This window comes from Borostomias antarcticus, assembly GCF_949987555.1.
Source record: "Borostomias antarcticus genome assembly, chromosome: 33".
Classification (NCBI taxonomy): domain Eukaryota; kingdom Metazoa; phylum Chordata; class Actinopteri; order Stomiiformes; family Stomiidae; genus Borostomias; species Borostomias antarcticus.
The window spans coordinates 3530876-3554625 of NC_140266.1; the positions used below are offsets into that span (position 1 = coordinate 3530876).

Sequence of the window (23750 nt, forward strand, 5' to 3'; positions counted from 1 at the left end):
ACACCCTCTCTCTTTCTCTCTCTGTTCATCTCCCTCTCTGTCTATCTCCCTCTCTCCTTCACTCCTTTGTTCTCACAATTACTCTCTACTCTCTCTCTCTTTCTCTCTCTCTCTCTCTCTCTCTCTCTTTCTCTCTATTGCTCGCTATCACTGTCTTACAATGTCATTGTAGTTGAAAGGATGTCTACCCAGTGTACAGGATTTCACAGATCACTATTGGCTCCAGTTTGGTTGTAGAGTAGTCCCGCACAGGGCCACGAGGGAACCCGTTACTGTGCCAGGCCATCGTTCTCTAAGTTAATGTAGCCGAACTGAAGTTAACGGCACGTAACCTCAGTTGACGCAGTCTTTATCTGAGCTGGGCTAGGGCTAGGTCTTTTATCAAAGGCTAGCCCAGCTAGAGCCACATAGCCTATTTTAAGCAACTGAAATCGTCCGACTTTAAAAAAAATAGTTGAATCTTTAAACTAAGGTGGTCATGTATTTTAGCTTAGGGGATTTTTATTTTTATATTGTTTGATATTTTCTGCAGCGGTGCCCACACAAGATGAGGGATAGTCTGTAACCATATGACCTCATCTGAAGTGTTCCCCCGCCATCCTAGCTGAGGTGGGCGTTGAGCGCCCCCTGCAGGACATCGCTGCGCCCACCGCCCAGGCTGCCCCACGATGCCGGGCGGCAGAGACGCCCCGTGGCGCCAGCCTCGTTTGTCCCTCCCTCTGTTATCCCTGTCTCCATCAGCTTGTGTCCCCTCCCCCTCTCAGCCCTCAGACTGCCAGGGCCGCGGCACCCCAACTTCCTGTCCAAAACCGTGACCCGGATGTGCACGGCATTGTGGGCGCAGCACCACCTGGGCACTCTATTCCGCTGTAGACACCGTAGCCTTCACACCACCGCCCACATCGACCGATTCAATATCTCATTCTTTAAAGATCTGCAATATACTGTAGATTATTTTTTGGGTGCAAAGATATACCGTACATTACATTAGTGTTATTTCAATCATATTTTAAGTAGGGGACTAGTGAATAAACCAAGACATACATGTCTAAATTCATGTTACAGAGTTGAAACAAGTTGCCCCGAAATATGCCCTTCACAATGCAATGCATTTCCCCTGATTGTGTGTCTCTCGGTGCCCTCCCCCCTGCCAGTCTGAGGGGTGACCACTTCCATCAGGACCCCTGCGTCACCCACCTCCCCTGCAATAGTTGGCCATGTTGATGCCTGCCTGAGAAAAAAAGCACTCCTTGTGGGTAATTTGTCCGAGAACTCACTTCCTGCCATTGAATTTTGCCGGGCAAGTCAGTTCTCCGACATCCAAAGAACAAGTAGCTTAAAGAACAACTAAATGAAAAGCGCATTGTCGACAAAAGAGAAAAGAAGTGAGTGCTGTAGCAACTGTTAACGCAGTTTTCCATTGAGGTAGTCAGGTCCCATTCTTGGCACCATATTGGCTAACGCTGGTGTTCCTCCATGATTCCTCGGTGTTGCTATGGTAACCTCCCTTCCGCGTCCCCCGCACCCCTGAAGAACAGCTGCTGTCTACCCAGAACCCCCCGCTGCTCCGCGCGTGGCTCTTCCCAGATAATCTTCCCCCTTTCTGTTGCAGATTTTGAATCACTGCTGCCAAACAGTTTTGAGTCCGAAGGACATGTGTTCATAGCTCCCAGGTAGCCCTGTGTGAATGCTTGCTGTCTTCCCATTCGTTTGATGGTCATCACTGGTTGTTGTCTCCACTTCCTGCTGCCACGCCCCACAACCACACCCTTCAGTAGCTTACAGGCCGTTCAGCCGCTGGCCATTTGTCGGTCACATCTCTCATTTTCTCGTGGGTTTCAACACCGTGATTTCCAGTTGTTGTGTGTCCTCGTCGTGCCGTTTCATACCTTATCCTGGTTTTGATTTTTGGTGCTTGGTTTACTTAAAGTGAGGAGTGTGACGACACTGTCGTGTTGTTAAAATAATAACATTTTAAAAATTTAAAAAAGGGGAAAAAATGTATAATTCATAATATTTAGAATATATTTATATATTATAAAAATTTAGAATGTATAGCCCACCTATTTGGAATTCAGCCCCTACCTCCCACCCAGGTTACCCCCCACATCCCGAATCATACCCCCCCCAGCGCCCCAACCTTTCCTCAGGCACCAAATAATGCTCTGCATGCCGCCAGTTGGAGCTGCATGCACAGTCAATTGTGTGTGGATGTGTGCATATTTCATGGTTTGCTTCATGGGTGCATGTTATTCTGACAGACAAGCACACCGTCATAATATCCCATCATATGTACAGTATATTGTGTTCATAGTGTACTGTGTGGAAAAGCTGAATGAAATCCCTCCCTTTGCATGCGTTCTTCACGGTCCTCGGACCCTGGCGGTTCGTCTGGGCCGTAAAGCTGCAGCGCCCTCTCTGGAAGACTCACAAAATGTCCGCCATCTGTGTTCACCCCCACCTGCATATCTCACGCTGACGGACAGTCTCGTCAGCATGTTTGAATATCCCCAGAGCAGCCGGACATGCATGCGTAGTGGTGTGAGCCAGTTTGGGAATGTTCAAATGGGCTCCTGCTTTGTAGCGAGGCGCTATAGTCCAATCCCTGCGCATAGAAGACGCGAGTGGGAAGCGAACAGGAAGTGTATGTTTTTTTTCCAACGGTCTTTCCTGGGATTTAAAACACCGACTTCCCCCTCAGAGAATACTGCAACGACCTGGAACTGTCCAACAACAACACCGAGTTCCTGCTTAACTTCATCGCGCTCATGGAGAAGGTCACACCCGACTCCAAACAATGTAAGTCCCTTTTCCTCCTCCTCCGCGGTCGGCTCATCTAGCCAACGCCACCTAGCGGACTCAGAGGCCGCAGTGCTCTTCGCTTATTCACGCCCATGTGGATGGTGGCCTGCTGCTCCCCTCTAAAGTGCGCTTTTACTATCCTGCTAGGTGACAATCTGCTCCTCCATAACCTGATCCTGGACACGGGCATCATCAGACAGCTGGTGGAGAAAGTGTGGAAGACCAAGGACTTGTTTACGTGAGTACAGGAGTAAACCGGTCCTAGAAGGACAGGGCATCTCGGTATGCTTGCGTGTGTACAGTATGTTACGTGTGTGTGTGTGTGTGTGTGTGTGTGTGTGTATTCTCATGTGTTCTCCTGAACTCTGCAGGTATGGGTTCTTGGCCGTGTTCGCGGCCACGGACGGAGGGATCACAAGGGTGTTTCCTCACAAGTGAGTCCATCCATGACTCTAACGCCACTCTACACACTCAACAACCCACTCACGGCAAGGCACTCCATTTATTTCAAACTTTTTGACCATCTCAACCGTGGCGACCCCAATCCCAAACTCCAATATGACTTTGCACTTTCTACTTTTTCCATGTTCGCAGGCAGGGGGCAGTAAGGTTATAAACGGGCTGCCGATCGATATCGGGGGGGAGTGATGCAGCCGCCAAGCAGACCTAACATCTGCTGGCGTTTTATATCTGCCCACCCCCCCCCACGCTGAACACTTCCTGCCCGTGAGCTGGGCTGGTTTGACTGTTGTTCTTGACCTCCAGGGCGCTGGTCTGACGGTGGTTCTTGACCTCCAGGGCGCTGGTCTGACTGGTTCTTGACCTCCAGGGCGCTGGTCTGACGGTGGTTCTTGACCTCCAGGGCGCTGGTCTGACGGTGGTTCTTGACCTCCAGGGCGCTGGTCTGACTGTGCTTCTTGACCTCCAGGGCTGCGGAGACCTGGGAGGAGGACCCCGAGCCGTTTAACGCCAGCTACTACCGGCGCAGCCTGGACAACAAAGGCTACATCTTCAGAGCGCCATACCGGACCTGTGAGTGACGGTGGCGCCGCCCACACCTCGGCTGCTCCCTACGAGGCTTCAGGGCACCGCTCTGTGCCCCCCACCCCCCTGTTCAAACGCTCTGTGCCCCCCACCCCCCTGTTCAAACGCTCTGTGCCCCCCACCCCCCTGTTCAAACGCTCTTGTCTCCACCCCCCTGTTCAAACGCTCTGTGCCCCCCACCCCCCTGTTCAAACGCTCTGTGCCCCCCACCCCCCTGTTCAAACGCTCTTGTCTCCGCCCCCCAGCGAGTGACGAGCTGCTGAGCCCGGAGAACGACACCATCGGGATCCTGGTCAGCACGGCGGTGGAGATCGCGGTGGGAGGGAAGACTATCAAACCAGCAGGTGGACCTCTACGACCTCTCGGCGGGGGGGGGGGGGAGACTATCAAACCAGCAGGTGGACCTCTACGACCTCTGGGGCGGGGGGGGGAGGGAAGACTATCAAACCAGCAGGTGGACCTCTATGACCTCTGGGGGGGGGGGGGGGACTATCAAACCAGCAGGTGGACCTCTACGACCTCTGGGGGGGGGGGGGGGGGAGGGAAGACTATCAAACCAGCAGGTGGACCTCTACGACCTCTGGGGGGGGGGGGACTATCAAACCAGCAGGTGGACCTCTACGACCTCTGGGGGGGGGGGGGGGGGGGGGAGACTATCAAACCAGCAGGTGGACCTCTACGACCTCTCGGGCGGGGGGGGGGGGGAAGACTATCAAACCAGCAGGTGGACCTCTACGACCTCTGGGGGGGGGGGATGCAGTGACCGGAAAGGAAAGGAAAGACAATTGTCAGAGTAAAAGAAAAATGTTCACCCTTTTCTCTGTCTGTCTGTCTGCCTGTCTGTCTGTTTGCCTGTCTGTCTGTCTGTCTGTCTGCCTGTCTGTCTGTCTGTCTGTCTGTCTGTCTGTCTGTCTGCCTGTCTGTCTGTCTGTGTATGTCTGTCTGTCTGTCTGTCTGTCTGTCTCTAATGCATCACTAGTGGTTGGAGTGAAGCTGGACCTTGAAGCCTGGCTGGACAAGTTTAAGATCCTAGCCAGCAACCATACCGACAAAGCATCAACAAATACGGTACTACAGATGATAATAATAGTCATAACAATAATAATAATAGTAATAATAACAAGAATAATAGTAATAATGATACATTGCAAACATTAACCACAAGGATGTGCGCACACTCACACACACACATGCACACTCTTGCCTATTGTACACGCTAACACATGCCTATACACTGTACGGGTGACGCGCATTTCTGCTTAGCTGATTTGACCTTTGGTCCTCTTCAGCAGTGTGGACTCTCCGGCGGCTGTGAGATGGACTGCGAGGTCAACAGTGACGTAAGACCCCGAGCCAGACCGCTCTGTGTGACCGGACATGGACGTCTGTCTTGTAGTTCTCTATCTATCTGTCTTGTAGTTCTCGATACCACCAGCAAACACGCAACGTCAGGGAGACGTTCAGATCTTAATAACGTCCGTCGTCCAGAACCCCATTTGTACGTCTGTGGACATGCAGAACGGGTTCAATATCTGAACGTAAAAAAAAAAAACATTCATTCTGGCTCCTAATTGGATGTCTTTGGACGTCCGAAAAAGACAAAAAAGACATCTAAAAGACGTCTTTTAGACTTGTCTTTGCTCAGCCTCCTCTTCACAGCTGATGCTCTCTCTCGGTGTCTAGGACCTGCTCTGTTACCTGGTTGACGACGGTGGATTCCTCATCATGTCCAATCAGAAGGACCACTGGGGCAAGGTGACCCCGCCCACGACTGACCCCGCCCATACGCGGCTATCCATTCACATGACATTATATTTACACTACAGTCATTTAGCAGACGCTTTTATCCAAAGCAACTAGCAATGATTGCATTTAACGTAGGAAAAGCCGATGTACTACTACTCGCCAGAACTCACAAGTACATCTTCTTTCTAAAACAAGTGACTGAGAGCATAATCTAGTGCTGAAGGCAAAGTGAAAGAATAGCAATCAAAAATACAATAGTTGCTGCGGTATCTCTGTGCGTCCGGCCTGTGCGCTGACCGCGCTGTCCCCCCCCCCGTCCCCCCCCCCCCCTCCAGATCGGCATGTTCTTCGGGGAGGTGGACCCCTACCTCATGCACGCCCTCTACAACAACTCCTTCTACAACCGCAAGCGGTCGTTCGACTACCAGTCTGTGTGCGCTCCTGTCCAGAGCAGCAACACCGGCGCCGCCCCCAGAGGGGTGTTCGTGGTAAGGGTCCGACCGGGGGGGGCAAACATGAGGGAGGGTGACCCCAGCGAGTGACACCGAATGTCCAGTTTCCCTGGTGTGGACGTGTCTCTCACTCTGCTCCTCTCTCTCTCCTCTCTTGCTCAGCCCACCGTGGCGGAGTTCGTGAACGTGGCGTGGTGGACGTCCGCCGCCGCCTGGTAAGACGAGGCCGGACTCGCTTGTGGCTCAACGCGTAACGGCGTATTCACACGCGTTATAGAGCGTAGCTTTCAAACCGATGTGTTCTTCACAACTCTCTCTCTCTCTCTCTCTCTCTACTCCAGGTCCCTGTTCCAGCAGCTTCTCTATGGGATGGCCTATCACAGCTGGTTCATCACGGGTACAGAGAGCTCAGATGTTCTGATATCTGCCCACCACAGACGCCCCAATATGTTTATCCTACATGAATGTTCTCTCTATAGAATACAAGACTGTACACATGTAAACATGCTGTCCCCCACCCATTATGCATGTTCCCTTGTGGTGTCAAGCCCCCTGCGTCTCACTAGGCGTTTTTATACAGAGATTCCACTATATTACCATATAGAAGACACCTCCATTTTCTGGCTTTGTTTGTTTATAATGAACCAAAGAAAGACGGCATAATGTGTGATTTTATATAGCATGCCGGCAATCTGGAAACGAGAGGTGTGACCTTTAGACACAACATTCGCTAGTTGTTGAACAAGTCCATGCACCTGTATGGTCTAAAGTTCTATAATGAATGTTGAAATACAGACATATCTAGTGCTACTAAACACCTCAAGCTCTACTCTCTGCGGATGTAGAAACTAAATGGTTTCCCGAGTAAAATTGTCGGAGACTATACTGAGGCACCAAGCATAGTTTTTGATGTAAAAATCTAAATGTAGGCTACTTGTCAGTGGAAAAATGCATTGGAAAGGCTCCCTTCTTGTGGTGGGTTCTGGTACTACGGGGGGACTGACTGAGTCACTCACTGACGGACGACATGACACCGGCCAAACTAAAGTCAAAAACTTCGGCTGTCACCGGGTGGGGGACAATAAGTAAATACCACATGGTTGTTTCTGTATTCAAATAAAGATCTGTGTGTGTGTGTGTGTGTGTGTGTGTGTGTGTGTGTGTGTGTGTGTGTGTGTGTGTGTGTGTGTGTGTGTGTGTGTGTGTGTGTCTACCCTAGATGAGGTGGAGGCGGAAGGCATGGACTCCAGAGAGACCAGCTGTGTGACGATACAGACCCAGTTCTACTTCAGTAACATCTCCAGCTCCTACGACATGCTGCAAGACTGCGGCAACTGTTCCAGGTGCACTTAGAACACACACACACACACACACACACACTTACCCAAACACACACGGAAAGCACAGTTGATATTCCCGTCTGAGCTAATGAGCACTGATGATGATAAATTGCATAGTACTGTAAATGAAATGGTCATACTGTATCATTAGATCAATTACCCTTAACCCTAACCCTTGAGCCTCATCCAACAGTGAGTTAGATAGACTGTTAATACTGTATTTCAAGTAGGAAGGAGTCACCGCGACACAAGGCTGGTAATTCCGTACTTTTATTAATTAAAAGAAACGAACAACGCGTTTCGCCTATGGCTTCATCAGGTTCACGAACCTGATGAAGCCATAGGCGAAACGCGTTGTTCGTTTCTTTTAATTAATAAAAGTACGGAATTACCAGCCTTGTGTCGCGGTGACTCCTTCCTACTTGAATTATCGGATTATCCTGATTTCACCTGCACCAAGAACTGAGCGAGCTGTGCACGGGGCACCCACGTATAATTTGTTAATACTGTATGTTGATATATAAGAGGAGTTAGATATACTGTTTATACTGTATGTTGATATATAAGAGAAGTTAGATATACTCTTTATACTGTATGTTGATATATAAGAGGAGTTAGATATACTGTTATACTGTATGTTGATATATAAGAGAAGTTAGATATACTGTTTATACTGTATGTTGATATATAAGAGGAGTTAGATATACTATTATACTGTATGTTGATATATAAGAGGAGTTAGATAGACTGTTTATACTGTATGTTGATATATAAGAGGAGTTAGATAGACTGTTTATACTGTATGTTGATATATAAGAGGAGTTAGATAGACTGTTTATACTGTATGTTGATATATAAGAGGAGTTAGATATACTGTTTATACTGCATGTTGATATATAAGAGGAGTTAGATATACTGAATATACTGTATGTTGATATATAAGAGGAGTTAGATAGACTGTTTATACTGTATGTTGATATATAAGAGGAGTTAGATATACTGTTTATACTGTATGTTGATATATAAGAGGAGTTAGATAGACTGTTTATACTGTATGTTGATATATAAGAGGAGTTAGATATACTGTTATACTGTATGCTGATATATAAGAGGAGTTAGATAGACTGTTTATACTGTATGTTGATATATAAGAGGAGTTAGATACACTGTTTATACTGTATGTTGATATATAAGAGGAGTTAGATAGACTGTTTATACTGTATGTTGATATATAAGAGGAGTTAGATACACTGTTTATACTGTATGTTGATATATAAGAGCAGTTCGATTGATAGACTGGTTTCCCGGCAGGATGATCCATGCCAAGAGGATAAACAACACCAACCTGCTGTTTGTGGTGGCAGACAAGATGCCGTGCAACACGTGTGAGGTGGACAAGCTGTCTCAGGTGGAGGTCGAATGTATCCTTACCTGTCCTTACCTGTCCTCACATGTCCAGTCAAGTGAATTGACCACAGGTGCACTCAAGTCAAGTTGTAGAAACATCTCGAGGATGATAAGTGGAAACAGGATGCACCTGAGCTTAATTTCGAGTGTCATAGCAAAGGGAGTGAATACTTCTGTAAGTGATATTTTATTTGTAATTTTTTTAATTGCAAAAAAAAAAGAAAAAAAAGGCAGGCAACGTTTGAGCCGTTTGTGAAACGCTTTGCTCAAAGTTGTTTTGCGAGCAGAGGGATTTTCTTCGCCCCTGCGTCCAAAAGTCCAAAAAATGAATGGAGGTGAATGGGCCACCGTGTTCGGGCAGCTCTGCTGCGCCCTCTGCAGGTCTCAGCCGGCGGTGGATGGTTCGATGCCCTCGGGGCTCTCTCCCCCCCACCCCCCCCCCCCCCCCGTCAAAACGCTGGGTCTCTCTCGCTCCCACACATGCTTCAATTCATGGACCCGCCCGGTTATTTGGATCCACTCAAAAATATAATGTGTTCTTCCCTGGCCCCTCCGCCGAGTTTCATGAAAATTGGTCTGATAGCTTTTAGACAATGACATGTACTTTAGAAATAAAATGAATTTGTACTTTTGATTATTACCTCGGCCCAGCGCTGTATCTCCATGTTCACAGCGAGTCCCCTAACACTGGTGCGAAATGTCGTCCGTCAGTGGGAAGTCCTGTTGTGTGTAGTTATGTTAATGTGTTATTTTTATTGATGTATTTATGGTAATGACGTTTGCATGGAGAGACCCTGTTCTCTGTAGATTTTTCTTAGCCACGCCTCTTCCAGTCAAGGACACCAACCCGTGTGAGGACGTGAGCGCGGCGCGCTATCGGAAGGGCCCCACGTCCTGCTACGACTACAATAAGGACGTAAGAGACCACTCACAACACTGATGAGACACTTGAGACCACGCGGTTAGAATGGAACAGAAGCAGGCCTGAGGGGAAGAACGTTTTGCATTACTAGATTATACTACTGGGTACTTGTGAGAAAAGAAATAACATGTTATAATATACTACTGTCTGAGTGATGAGTGTGCTTAGAATGAATGTACAGAGAAGTGTGCAGTACGACCCGAGTGCCACCCCTAAAAAACACAACTAGAATCTGCTGCTGCTGATTGATTGAAAGATTAAGCTCTTCCTTCTCTCTCTCTCTCTCTCATTCTCTCTCTCTCTCTCTCTCTCTCTCTCTCTTTCTCTCTCTCCAGGAGAACACAACAGACTGTGGGCGGGGCCACTCCTTCCGCCCCTCTGTCCCGACCCTGCTGTTCATTCAGCTGCTCCTGCTCTATCCTCTCGCCAGCCCTCATATTCTGCCCCTCCTACTTTAATTCCACCCCCCCCTCCCCCCCCACCCCCCCGCCAGCTCTTTGCCCACCCTAACGCCCCCTATGCCCCGCCCCCCGCTCTAGACATAGGTAATAATGGGACTTCCTGTTGCAGCGATGTGGAAGCCCTGAGTGCTGCGCTGTCCAGCTAGCTTCAGTTGTTGTCGCTTAGTAACATTTGCAGGGTCTTTACGTCGTTGGTCAGTTCCCTCGCGTACGGGGAGAGTGGGTGGAGCCTCCGCCAGGATCATCACAAGATATGTGTGTCAGAAGAGAAGAAGAACCCGCCCCCGCCCCCCCCCCCCCCACACACACACACACACACACACTGCCTCGTCACAGACCTCTATCCACCATGGACACAGGGTTCATCTCCATCTTGTCAGACAGGTGAGGAGACATGGCCTCCTCCATCTATCTATCTATCTATCTATCTATCTATCTATCTATCTATCTATCTATCTATCTATCTATCTATCTATCTATCTATCTATCTATCTATCTATCCATCAACCCATCCATCTATCTATCTATCTATCTATCTATCTATCTATCTATCTATCTATCTATCTATCTATCTATCCATCAACCCATCTATCTATCTATCTATCTATCTATCTATCTATCTACAGTATCTATCTATCTATCTATCTATCTAGAGTATCTATCTCACTCTCATCCACCTCTAACTCCCTCAGTCCCACCCCTCTGTCGTCATCCTCATCATGGGGCTTCAGACCATCTATAGCTACCGTTAAAGAAGAACGAAAGGAGAAAAAAATAACTTTCATGTGTACAAAATATCAATTATAAACTGTTGAAGTGATGAGTATTCAAAACATGTTATAGGCTAACATTTGAAAAAGGAAGTGCTTAGAAAATGTAAAAACACATGAATTTATTTATGCACTATATTCTACTTCTTGCCAAAATGAGATAGACTTTCATGTGGTCTTATTTTTATAGCCAAATTAGCAAGAGGGATCCAGGCTACTGATGTAGAGTTAGGAAAAGCTGTATGAAAATAAGTGTAGCTCAATACCGACTCATCTTGTACACTTCTTGCTTCGCTCAACATGGTGGTTTCAGAGTAAACAGTGTTTTGGTATCGAGGTACTCTTTTTAAATGCTAACTTTCCAATGATGCTTGAAACGAAAGCCCCACGGATCTGATAATTGCCTATGGTGGTGTTTATGAGACCGGCTGGGCAGTACGAGTCGGTGTTCAGTCTCCCAGAGTCTGGACCTCAACGCTGTGGGCGGTGCGTAGTGTTCTCCCCCATGATCACTGGACCTCTCTGACCTCTCTGGACTGATGTTCTCCACCCTACTGCTCTCCGACCTGGACACACATCCTCGGCCAACCCCCCCCCCCCCCCCCCCCCCTTCTTGTGGCGGCTGTTCTGGCAACACGCTAATATTCTCACGACTGTATTCATGTCCTTATTTGTGTTCTCACAGCAGATCTGCTGATATCTCCTCAGACTGCCTCCTAAGCATCTTGTTGTAGTCCCAAGCAGGTTCCTATTACCTTTGACAAATGCTGTTTGTTTCGACGTCAGACCATTCGCTGCTGGGGATTCGGGGCTTACTGTACGTTACATTTCCCACGAAACGAGCGCCGCGGAGACCATCGGACGCGGTGACGCGACGCAGCCGGGTGTAATCTGTTACGGTACCTGTCATTTGATCAATATATGAAGTGAAATGTCATTAGACTCCCACGTTTAGGAGACATTCTCTTGTTTCGTAGTGCCTTGATGCACTTTGTTTTGGACAGCACTGGCTATGTACAGTAGAGCTACTGTATAGTATCTTTATAGAGCAGCCATGCCTCTGATTGGCTGTGGAGCGACGTGATCTTCACCGAGCCAATCTATTGGCTATAGAGCTGTGGTAGCTTTGTATGAAGCCACCCTTTTGGCTTGAAGTTCTTGTAGGTTAATGTAGTCATCCAAATGGCTTGGGTCATCGTATCTTTACAAAGCTCCCCGACTGCCGTCACATAGAGTTACTGTACAGTACCTGTACATAGACACGCCTATAGCTACACTTACAGCATAAAGCCACTAACTGGCCAATAGAACTATCTTTATAGGGCCATCTGACTGCTATTGTTGCGTTTCTGCCTGAACTGTGTGTGTGTTTGTGTGTGTCTATGGACGTATGTTTGTTTGTGTTTACCCTCCAAGGGAATGTCTTTTAAACTAAAGTTGAGAGGATTTGGGAATGACAGTTGTGATAGCATAGCTGTTTGTCATTTCTATTACAATGGAAGTGTTACGCAATGTTATTATGGACAAAAAAAAAGGGATTTTTATCAAAAAACAAAACAAAATCCAATCAATCTTTCTTGACCAGTTTGCTCACTGTTGTCATTGGGGAGCTGTGAGGGCCCCGCATTCACGTAGGTGTTAAAAGAATGTTTAATATGTCGGTGTGTTTCTGTTTCAAACGAAAGCCTCTCTAATTGCCTTAGTGTTCTGTCAATCTCCAAGTCAGTGTTCTCTCTCTCTCTCTCTCTCTCTCACACACACTCACTCTTTCTCTCTCTTTCCTTCTCTCTGTCTATCTCTCTCTCTCTCCATCTCACTCACGCATGCACACAGAGTTATGCTTCCAGGTATCCATCTCTCTCTGGGAGGTGATCCGTCTCAGAGAGGGAGTATCTGATCAAGGTCCGGAGGGCTCTACACATTGTTTTTTTTATGATTTTATTTGGATGTACAGTACAGTATCTGTTTAAAATGAGTTTCTTGTACACATACCTGTTTGATTCATGCTTGGAGATTCAAAGTTGGAAAAGACTGACTGTCACAATGTCCTTCACCCCTCACCACCGTATTTCTCTGTTTCCTCATCTCCAGACATCCATGCCCATATACTGTACAGAGAACTGTACATCCATGCTCATATACTGTACAGAGAACTGTACATCCATGCTCATATACTGTACAGAGAACTGTACATCCATGCTCATATACTGTACAGAGAACTAAACCATTGTGTTAAGAGACAAACATGCTGGTATAGGAACTGCTGCACCATTGAAATTGAGAATCTGAGAAGAATTCTAATTGGCAACTTTCAATGCTTTTGTCAGCCATTTCAATCCTAATTAGGTTCTGTTGCAGTCTATACTGGCATTCGTTTGTCTCTGTTCTGCTATTCAACCAATTAGTTATGTCTGTCAATGCCTACATTTACAGAACTGTGTCAACGAATGCTACATTAGCCTGTGGAAATATACCCCCTGTGGCTTCCTCTCTTATCCCTACCCCTCACAGTAAACACAAAAAACCCACGCTGATACACAAAAACACTCACACACATTTGTACACCCACCCATACTTTGCACAAAGCACACACACACACGCACCGAAACACACTCACAAACGCCCCTGTCACAGCTGGGAGCTGTTCGGCACTAGACTGAAGTAAGCCAAGGACTTCGTTTCCCAGGGTGCACCGGTGGGATGACAGAGGCGAGCTCAGGGTGTGGGTCTCCACGGAGCAGAATGGGACTGTGTCAAACAGTAGGTCTGAGAGTCACGGGTACAACCGTGTGTGTGTGTGTGTGTGTGTGTGTGTGTCAACGGGGTACACCGGAGTGTTTAAGGACACAGGTCTGTTTTCTGTGGTTTGAGAAATTTACTTTTGCCAAAAAAAAAGAGAGAAAAGAAACAAGGAACAGCTTGGGGTGGGAGGGAGGGGACTGCTTTAAGGCCCGCCCCCAAAGGGAGGGTCTCCACGTAGCCCCTCCCCCGCCCCTCCCTGCCCTTACCGTGTCCATGTAGGTGAGTCTCTGTGGGAAAGACGCGCGTGTATGTGATTGTGTAGTCTGTAGTCTGGTGCTATGTGACCATGTTTGACAAATGTGTTTAAAAAAAAAAACGGTTATAAAAAAAGAGTAAAATCAGTCCAATTTTAAGTGAAGTATAAAAAAAAAAAGGAATACAGTACTGCTGAAGTGTGAGATCTGAAGTAAACAGTTTTTTATTTTCTTTTATTTATTTATTGTGTGTGTGTGTGTGTGTATGTGTGTGTGTGAGTGTGTGTGTGTGTGTGTGTGGATGACTTAGCTCCTTCTCTCTGGGCATTGGTCCATGCCGCTCCATTCTTTTGTACAGATGAAAGCTTAAAAAAAAGAAGAGGGCAAAATTTGTACAATATTGTGTCCGTGACTCCTTGTAAAATATTTTCAAATTGTTTATTACAGAGAATCAGTTATTAAATAATGTTCATATTTTTCACTTCATTTCAGTGTGTAGTGTCTTCTGTATTGAAACGCTTCCTTTCAACACTGCACGAACATTAATCACGCCACAAATAAAAGATTGTAAAAGGCCATGTCAATCACAAGTATAATTGGAGTTTAGCAAGAACAAGCTCAAAAGTTACTGCATATCAGCATAGCAAGTCATGAATAAAAAGAGCTTATTTTATTTATGTATAGGCCTACAAATAGTATGTATATTTGAAATACAAGTTACTGATCTGTATGTTAACAATACATATTTAGTGTAACTCAAGTCTTTACGTGATATTCCGAGTCATTGAGAGGAGTGTTTGAGTCCAGATCTCTGAAGTCTACAGGGACCGATCACACCGGCGCCCGACGACGTCACACAGTCTGCAGGAAGTCCGTCAGGGCCTTGTGCCACGTGGCTGGGTCGTCAAGGTAACATGGGTGTCCCGCCCCTTTCATCACCACCACTTTGTGATTGGCCAGATGTCTCAGGTTGCTCAGGGAGGCTTCTCCAAGCTGATGGTCCTGGTCTCCGTAGACGATCAGCGCTGGAGTCTGGAGGGTTAGGGTCAGGGTTAGGGTCACGAAGGTCACGTTTAATGTCACCTCCAGCAGCAGGGTGAGCGCACTGTACGTTTTGAAGAGAGGGCATCTGTCTGTGCCGGCTAGTAGAGCCACAAGTACTCTCCTTACAGTAAAAACAAGCATGGAGTTCGGGTTAGTGTACAGTAGCCAGACCTACCTGGACGGTGCTGTACTGCTCAGCGGTGAACTTCTCAGTGCAGATGGGAGCGATGGGCACGTAGGCTCGGACCAGATCCTGGTGCTGGAAGAGGAAGGGCAGGGAGTAGCTGCCGCTGAGAGAGGGGCTGACCACCACGGCGGGGCCCAGGCGCAGCCCCTCCAACACCTGCTTCAGGAAGCCTCCGGGGGCCAGCTGGCCCAGCGCCACGGGGGGCTCGGCTGGCTGGGACCGGCCCAGCCCTGGGGGCGGGGGGAGGGGCGGAGCACGGTGGGGAGAGGTGGGGAGACACGGCCCGGATCAAGACGGGAGGTTCCAGGATTGTTGAGTAGTGCTCTCACGCGGAGTAAGGGCAGAGACAAAGAACAAAAGTAATTGCTGAAGCTTTTGTTATTTAATTCCATAGACATCTGGCCTATCCACCCATACAGTATAGTGTTAGGTAGGTCTATGTGCCTGGTAGGTCTATGTGCTGGTAGGTCTATATACCTGGTAGGTCTATGTGCTGGTAGGTCTATATATCTGGTAGGTCTATGTGCCTGGTAGGTCTATATACCTGGTAGGTCTATGTGCTGGTAGGTCTATATACCTGGTAGGTCTATATACCTGGTAGGTCTATATACCTGGTAGGTCTATGTGCTGGTAGGTCTATATACCTGGTAGGTCTATATACCTGGTAGATCTATATACCTGTTAGGTCTATATACCTGGTAGGTCTATGTGCTGGTAGGTCTATGTGCTGGTAGGTCTATGTGCTGGTAGGTCTATATACCTGGTAGGTCTATATACCTGGTAGGTCTATATACCTGGTAGGTCTATGTGCCTGGTAGGTCTATATACCTGGTAGGTCTATATATCTGGTAGGTCTATGTGCCTGGTAGGTCTATGTGCCTGGTAGGTCTATATACCTGGTAGGTCTATATACCTGGTAGGTCTATGTGTCTGGTAGGTCTATATACCTGGTAGGTCTATATACCTGGTAGGTCTATGTGTCTGGTAGGTCTATTTACCTGGTAGGTCTATGTGCTGGTAGGTCTATGTGTCTGGTAGGTCTATGTGTCTGGTAGGTCTATATACCTGGTAGGTCTATATCTGGTAGGTCTATGTGCTGGTAGGTCTATATACCTGGTAGGTCTATGTGCTGGTAGGTCTATATACCTGGTAGGTCTATGTGCTGGTAGGTCTATATACCTGGTAGGTCTATATACCTGGTAGGTCTATGTGCTGGTAGGTCTATATACCTGGTAGGTCTATGTGCCTGGTAGGTCTATATATCTGGTAGGTCTATGTGCTGGTAGGTCTATGTGCTGGTAGGTCTATATACCTGGTAGGTCTATAGGTCTATATACCTGGTAGGTCTATAGGTCTATATATCTGGTAGGTCTATGTGCTGGTAGGTCTATGTGCTGGTAGGTCTATATACCTGGTAGGTCTATATACCTGGTAGGTCTATGTGCTGGTAGGTCTATATACCTGGTAGGTCTATGTGCCTGGTAGGTCTATATATCTGGTAGGTCTATGTGCTGGTAGGTCTATATACCTGGTAGGTCTATGTGCCTGGTAGGTCTATGTGCTGGTAGGTCTATATATCTGGTAGGTCTATATACCTGGTAGGTCTATGTGCTGGTAGGTCTATATACCTGGTAGGTCTATATACCTGGTAGGTCTATGTGCTGGTAGGTCTATATACCTGGTAGGTCTATATACCTGGTAGGTCTATATAGCTGGTAGGTCTATATACCTGGTAGGTCTATATATCTGGTAGGTCTATGTGCTGGTAGGTCTATATACCTGGTAGGTCTATATACCTGGTAGGTCTATGTGCTGGTAGGTCTATATACCTGGTAGGTCTATATACCTGGTAGGTCTATATACCTGGTAGGTCTATGTGCTGGTAGGTCTATATACCTGGTAGGTCTATGTGCCTGGTAGGTCTATATACCTTGTAGGTCTATGTGCTGGTAGGTCTATATACCTGATAGGTCTATATATCTGATAGGTCTATATACCTGGTAGGTCTATGGCCACGGCTCGACACCCGGCCTGGGCTAAGGTCTCCAGGGTGCCGATGTTGAGCCAGTTCTCTGAGGAGAAGCGGACCCCATGCAGGAGCAGGACGGCGAGCCGAGCGGCGCCCGCGGCCGGTTCAGCTTGTCTGTAGAACAGAGGGGACTTGCACAACTCTACGCTTAAGCTCCCCTCCGACATCTTAACCGCAGCCATCCTGGAACTAGAGTTGACAGTTCAATAATAGAATAATTACCATTATATTGTGCAAACAAAGGGCACACTTCACCAAGAATGGCATTGATGAATGAACAATGAAAATCCCATAGGCTATGGTCAAATTAAACTGATTTATCTAAGACCATTAAGATCACTAGCACTAAGGCTACAGTAACCTAGCAAACTCCACTGTTGTCATGCATAGGTTACATTCAGATTCAAATGTTGAAACAGGAAAGACAAGAAATTGACCTCGCTAGGCCTACTGAATTATGCATATTATTCGAAAATTATTCCGACTGCTGACGTTTTTGCGCGTTTCTGATATGCATACAGTAAATAGTGGAGGCTATCGTGTATTTTCAGAAGTGATTCAGATCTGTGCGTCATTAAAGCTCCCCAAGGTCCATGAACCGTGCGCCAAAACCCCCCAAAATAAAGATCATTTCCAGACAAAAAGTTAGTCGTTCTGAAAGAGGAAGTTACATCACAGTCTAGCCTGCGTTGTCTGTCGGTTTATCATCATAAGATCTCACCTTTTACTTTCGCAATCAGGTAGGTTCTAAGCTATTTCTATTTTTAAAATAGACTATTCTACTATCCTACCGTCAAGTGAAGTCAGGAAGAGGTGTGAAAGTGACTAGTCTGTACAGTCAAAGAGGGAGGAGTTGTTCACTCAGACAGACTAGACTTTAACCTGGAAACATTTTGGACCCATACTGACGTCTAGCGTTCATCTCATGGTATTCTTACTACTACCTTCTCTTTAGGAGGACGGGGTCTGATACGAAGCAGCCTGCAATTAAACATTTCAATTAACAGTTGTATTAAACAAATTAAAGACGCATTATGCCTTTACATTACTTTAAATACGTTTTCTGAGTCTGAACTCGAGTTCTCTGATGTGCCACATTTCATTAATGATTAATGTAGGCTTATTGATCGGTGGTGTTTGGGGATAAAGCTTGTGTTTGATTAAGCTCCTGGATGTTCACATGTGGGTGGGTGGAAGAGATAATCTCACTCTAGTTACATTGATGTCATCCTGTGTTTCCCCTGAACTTCGAAACACTTCAATTCATTTTGCATGGATTTCTCAATGTTTTCTCTTTTATGGAGTCGGTTAGGTCGGTAGACTGATCAATTTATCAGAAGCAAACCAGCGGAACCGTTCAATCAGAGTTGACAGAGAATCAAAGTCCTCCGTCCAGTGTCTCTCTCAACCTCTTTTACAGAAGCAATGAACCGGGTCCTTCCCTGGATCCTCCTTGCGTTTTGGAGAGGTTTGGTCACAGGTAAAACAAAATTACTCTTACTCTGTTTAATTTTATTTAAAAGGCAAAGGAAAAGTTGTAGGCCTACTGTATACTCTCCTTTCAATATGGGTATAACTTTGATACTAATTTCATCATCTATTTAATGTTGCTGTTATTATATTATACATTTGATGATTATAAATTAATCCTACCTTAATTGGGTCACCTCACATGTGACTGCCTGAAACCCTATAGCTACTTATTAGGAAAGATGACAGGCATATTGGTAAAGACCTTTTATATACAAAACAGTGAGAAAGAGAAGATCTGAGCAGTTGAGAAGTTGATATAATTGCAATAGCAGTGTAAGTGTTACCTGCAGTGGGCATTCGGCATTACAAATAGGCCTAGAGTTGCTCTATCCAGGTCCGAAGGTCATACTGAATGTTTACGCAGGCCCATGTCTACCTATTTAAAAGTTGGGCTCACTTACATTCGTGCCCCTAGAACATGGTGTATATCAGACTCTAGATCAGATACTGTACCAGTGGGCACGGCTGTGACATGTTCACCTCCAACCAGAAGTGTGTTCCGTGGGAAACTGCACCCCGGTACTAAGGGGACTGTTTGTTCCGCTGCTTGTGTGTGGCCACAGGGAACCGTAGCCCCCTGAATGACTTCCAGCGCTCCGAGGGGAGGGAGCTGGTCCCCACACCCTGGAACGCCGCTCGGGTCCTGATGTTACCAGGACTGACGCTGGAGGACTGTGCCAGGCGCTGCTCACATAGTCTGGACTGCAGGTACCCCCCCCCCCGGACCCCTTATAGAGATCACTGGCACATAACAGGGTTCTAAGCTGACATAGAACCAAAAGAATTATGTCATGAATTGTGTCATGAACATTCCCCCCCTCAGAGCGTTCAACTATGAGACCCGCCCCTCCGTCACGTGTAAACAGCTGCCGTGGGTGGAGGACGGGAGTAACGCGGAGGTGAAGAGGAATGTGAACTGTGACCTTTATGAGAAGAAAGGTAAGACCCCTGGTCAAAGTAAGGTCAGATTGTATGTGGTGGAGACGCTTGTACATATACTGTGAAATGTTATCCTGTATGGCATCTGGATTTGATACTAGTAGGCTGACATTCCCACAATTCCCAGTTTATGTAAGGAAATGCATCGTGGGTAAAGGGGAAGACTACCGAGGCAAGGTTTTCACAACGAAAAGTGGCCATACTTGTCAACAGTGGTGGTCCAAGTTTCCACACGATCACAGGTAAGAAAATTATATAGTGTTGGGAGTAACTGATTACAAAGTAACGGATTTCTGTAATCAGATTACTTTCCAGTAACTAAGTAAGGGATTACGTTTGAATCTTCAGTAATTTACTACCCTAAAAATGTGATTACTTTGAGTTACTTACACGCGTTACACACTTTGAGTTACATACATTTGCTTGATATGTGCATGTGGTCTCTGCAGTCACGACTGAACTGACTGTTTATGTCACCAGGGTCGAGATGTTCTAAGAGTGCTGGTCTAGGATCAGATTTTCTTGTGTCTATTATGATCTAATGCCAAACTGACCCTAGATCAGCACCTCTATGATTCGGATAAGGAATGATCTGGTTTTAGGAAGCAGCTCAAAAGGAAAGCAATTAGTCATCTGATTACCTTTCAGAGTGTAGCGTAATCTTATTACAATTTAGAGAAAGTAATCAGGAACTTAACGTGATTACTTTTATTATGAGCTTGCCCAACACCGTACTGTATACAGTAGAATTGGAGTTTAAAGAGTTCAAACCATAGAAAAGGCAAAGCTATCTGAACGTAAATGGACTGCACTTATATAGCGCTTTTCCACCTTAGCGGCACTCAAAGCGCTTTACAATGGCCTCTCATTCACCCATTCACACACATTCACACACCAATGGCGGTAGCTGCCATGCAAGGTGCTAACCTGCTCATTGGGAGCAATTTGGGGTTAGGTGTCTTGCTCAAGGACACTTCGACATGTGGACAATCGGAGCTGGGATTCGAACCGCTGACCCTTCGATCACTGAACGACCCGCTCTACCAACTGAGCTACAGCCGACCCCTAACGTACATGTACTGTATGTACTGTACGTCTCTCTTATGTGTCTCTCTTTGTCCCTGCATGTCATAGATGGACCCCCACAGCCAGTAATGGCTTGGAGCTGAACTACTGCAGGAATCCTGACGGAGATCCCATCGGACCGTGGTGCTACACCACTGACCAGGAACGGCGCTATGAGAGCTGCAACATCCCCCACTGCAAAGATGGTACGTTCCACTTAGTCTGATATTGCAACGGTCCAAAGATTGCACTCATGAATTATTTGAGAGATTATGCCATTTATATCATAGTTGAGTATGCTTTTTAGTGATGCTTTTTATATTTTTAATATTTAATATATTTCATTTTTTTATGTAAGGAATGTCTGCCTTACATAAGTTGCTCATACCGTAGATGATGTCCCTGTAAAGAGATTTCTTACGAATTGACTGTGTGTGTGTGTGCGTGTGTGTGTGTGTGTGCGTGTGTGTGTGTGTGTGTGTGCGTGTGTGTGTGTGTGTGTGTGTGTGTGTGTGTGTGTGCGTGTGCGTGTGTGTGTGTGTGTGCGTGTGTGTGTGTGTGTGTGTGTGCGTGTGTGTGTGCGTGTGTGTGTGTGCGTGTGTGTGTGTGTGTATGTGTGTGCGTGTGTGCGTGTGCGTGTGCGTGTGTGTGTGTGCGTGTGTGTGTGTGTGTGCGTGTGTGTGCGTGTGTGTGTGTGTGCGTGTGTGTGTGTGTGTGTGTGTGTGTGTGCGTGTGTGTGGTACCCCACAGAGGTGTGTATCACATGTAACGGGGAAGACTACAGGGGCCAGGTTGACCACACTGTGAACGATCGGGAGTGTCAGAGGTGGGACCAGCAGTTTCCTCAGCAGCACATCTACCAGCCGGAGAAGTAAGTCTGCCGCCCGCTGGCATCAAGCTCCGCCTCTACCGCCGCTGCTCCCTCCGTTGACCTCTTCACCTTTGTTAAACCACCCTCTTCTGCCATTGGAGCCTTACTCTACCTCCATACTGGAACTTGTCGATGTCGTATTGTTATGCTATGCTATGCTATGCTATGCTATGCTATGCTATGCTATGCTATGCTATGCTATGCTATGCTATGTTATGTTATAATATGTTATGTTATGTTATGTTATTTTTATTTTTATTGATAATGTATTAATGCGCTGAGACCTCAAGTAGGTATCCGGTCCACTGTGTATCGCCTCAGAGATCTCCGAGCGGTCGACATGTTTCTGCTGTGTTGTGAGGAGGTTCTGGTACGTTCCAGGTATCCAGATAAGAGCCTTGACGACAACTACTGCCGGAACCCCGACGCCTCCCCGGTCCCCTGGTGCTACACCACCGACCCCACGGTCGAGAGGGAGAGCTGTGAGATCAGCAAGTGCTGTAAGACTGGCACACACACACACACACACACACACACACACACACACACACACCATCATCATCAAGGCCATTCATTACAACATACACTTTATAGTAATTGCAGTATTGCCCCACTACCACACACACACCTAATGGTAAACGGACTGCACTTATATAGCACTTATATCCAAAGCGCTTTACAATGGCCTCTCATTCACCCATTCACACACACATTCACACACACATTCACACACACATTCACATACCAGCTGCCATGCAAGGTGCTCGCCTGCTCATTGGGAGTCATTTGGGGTTCAGTGTCTTGCCCGAGGACACTTCAACATGTGGACAGGAGGAGGTGGGATTCGAACCGCTGACCCTACGATCATTGGACGACCCGCTCTACCTCCTGAATCACAGCCGCCCCACCCCACACCTCAGCCCTCTCTCTCCCTCTCCCTCTCTCTCCCTCTCTCTCTCTTCCCTCTCTCTCCCTCTCTATCTCTCTCTCCCTCTCTCTCTCTCCCTCTCTCCCTCTCCCTCTCCCTCTCCCTCTCCCTCTCCCTCTCCCTCTCCCTCTCCCTCTCCCTCTCCCTCTCTCCCTCTCCCTCTCCCTCTCCCTCTCCCTCTCTCTCCCTCTCTCTCCCTCTCTCTCTCTCCCTCTCCCTCTCCCTCTCTCTCTCTCTCTCTCTCTCTCTCTCTCTCTCTCTAGCTGTAGTTCCAAAGAGGCACGTCCGGTTCAGCTACACGACCAAATGTTTCCGGGGTCGTGGAGAGGACTACCGGGGGAAGGTGAACGAGACGACCTCCGGCATCGCCTGCCAGCGGTGGGACGCCCAGCACCCCCACGAGCACCCTTTCTACCCAAACACCTACGAATGCAAGTAAGCCTCGGGACAGCGAGAGCCGCCTGGGCGCTGGGAGGTGGAGGGCGGACATTTTTTCGGGGCGGGAGGGGCCAGGGATGGCTGACCCCAGCGGATGGATGCGTATGGCCTCTTTGAGAGCGCATAGGCTCTGTGCACCAGCTCCACTACTTCCTGAAGGTCACTTGGCATCTTTATTTCCTGTCCTATATGATTGGATTAAGTGATTAATCAGGTGTGCGCTGGGTCTGCCGCACACCTGATTAATCACTTAATCCAATCGTATTGGACAGGAAATAAAGATGCCAAGTGACTTTCAGGAAGTAGTGGAGCTGGTGCACAGAGCCTATCAAAAGCAAACCGTAATAACCTCTCTGCTGTTTCTGACACTGCCCCCAGGGGCCTGGAGGAGAACTACTGTCGCAACCCAGACGGCTCGGAGGCTCCGTGGTGTTTCACGTCCGTGGCCGAGATGAGGACGGCGCTGTGCTTGCAGATCAAGCGATGCGCGGACGACATCGAGGCCGAGGGTAGGCACGCTCCGCCCGCTGGCTCAGACCCCTCTGGAGAAAGCTCCGGGTCCAGTCGTCCAACCGTGGCTCTGCTCTACCTCACACTGACAGCGGCATGACTTCACATGTTTCTTTTGCCTCCCCTGTTTTTCCTCGACCTCAGATTGCTACCATGAGAACGGTAAAAACTACAGGGGCGTGGTCCGCAAGACCCGCAAGGGCATCATCTGCCAGAAATGGAGTGTCAACACGCCTCACAAAACCAAGTATGATACACTTGATCGT

The 23750-nt window shown here is 47.3% G+C and overlaps 3 protein-coding genes across 5 annotated transcripts in view; 2 read left to right on the forward strand and 1 right to left on the reverse strand.

Moving 5' to 3' along the window:
* Nucleotides 1–10171, forward strand: part of cacna2d2a (calcium channel, voltage-dependent, alpha 2/delta subunit 2a) — a gene marked incomplete at both ends in the record, with an annotated part of 131761 nt that extends 121590 nt beyond the window's left edge. The window contains 16 exons of the mRNA XM_084460721.1: nt 1613–1673; nt 2702–2799; nt 2950–3040; nt 3174–3236; nt 3731–3834; nt 4092–4190; nt 4826–4914; nt 5139–5186; nt 5530–5601; nt 5928–6080; nt 6207–6259; nt 6386–6441; nt 7264–7387; nt 8696–8805; nt 9625–9707; nt 10049–10171. Coding sequence (XP_084316847.1) covers nt 1613–1673; nt 2702–2799; nt 2950–3040; nt 3174–3236; nt 3731–3834; nt 4092–4190; nt 4826–4914; nt 5139–5186; nt 5530–5601; nt 5928–6080; nt 6207–6259; nt 6386–6441; nt 7264–7387; nt 8696–8805; nt 9625–9707; nt 10049–10171 — 1427 coding nt within the window. The remainder of the gene's footprint in view (nt 1–1612; nt 1674–2701; nt 2800–2949; nt 3041–3173; nt 3237–3730; nt 3835–4091; nt 4191–4825; nt 4915–5138; nt 5187–5529; nt 5602–5927; nt 6081–6206; nt 6260–6385; nt 6442–7263; nt 7388–8695; nt 8806–9624; nt 9708–10048) is intronic.
* Nucleotides 10172–14083: 3912 nt separating this feature from the next.
* Nucleotides 14084–18030, reverse strand: abhd14b (abhydrolase domain containing 14B). Of its 3 annotated transcripts, XR_014631139.1 has the most exons (5): nt 17922–18008; nt 17169–17389; nt 15160–15401; nt 14709–14972; nt 14084–14305 (listed from the first exon to the last, which is right to left on the reverse strand). XR_014631139.1 is itself a non-coding variant. In XM_084460792.1 (4 exons), the coding sequence occupies exons 2-4, from the start codon at nt 17380–17382 to the stop codon at nt 14793–14795; spliced, it is 636 nt and encodes a 211-aa protein (XP_084316918.1). In that variant the 5' UTR covers nt 17383–17389; nt 17992–18030; the 3' UTR covers nt 14326–14792. The 3 variants fall into 3 exon arrangements, 2 of the variants coding, with proteins under 2 accessions (XP_084316918.1, XP_084316917.1); XM_084460792.1 differs by lacking the exon at nt 14084–14305 and having other exon boundaries at nt 14326–14972; nt 17992–18030; XM_084460791.1 differs by lacking the exon at nt 14084–14305 and having other exon boundaries at nt 14327–14972.
* Nucleotides 18031–18368: 338 nt separating this feature from the next.
* mst1 (macrophage stimulating 1) overlaps nt 18369–23750 on the forward strand; it is an 8833-nt gene continuing 3451 nt past the window's right edge. The window contains exons 1-10 of the mRNA XM_084460533.1: nt 18369–18680; nt 19297–19441; nt 19557–19672; nt 19800–19914; nt 20807–20943; nt 21488–21608; nt 21990–22108; nt 22800–22971; nt 23353–23483; nt 23629–23731. Coding sequence (XP_084316659.1) covers nt 18626–18680; nt 19297–19441; nt 19557–19672; nt 19800–19914; nt 20807–20943; nt 21488–21608; nt 21990–22108; nt 22800–22971; nt 23353–23483; nt 23629–23731 — 1214 coding nt within the window. The 5' untranslated portion in view covers nt 18369–18625. The remainder of the gene's footprint in view (nt 18681–19296; nt 19442–19556; nt 19673–19799; nt 19915–20806; nt 20944–21487; nt 21609–21989; nt 22109–22799; nt 22972–23352; nt 23484–23628; nt 23732–23750) is intronic.

What these genes read in the sequence shown, in the direction of transcription:
- abhd14b (XM_084460792.1), bottom strand. Translation starts at nt 17,382, where the DNA reads ATGGCTGCGGTTAAGATGTCGGAGGGGAGCTTAAGCGTAGAGTTGTGC. An exon ending in CGTGGCCATAGACCTACCAG is followed by an intron (nt 15,402 to 17,168) that starts GTATATAGACCT and finishes CCCCGCCCCCAG; the next exon opens with GGCTGGGCCGGTCCCAGCCA. An exon ending in AGCAGTACAGCACCGTCCAG is followed by an intron (nt 14,973 to 15,159) that starts GTAGGTCTGGCT and finishes CTAACCCTCCAG; the next exon opens with ACTCCAGCGCTGATCGTCTA.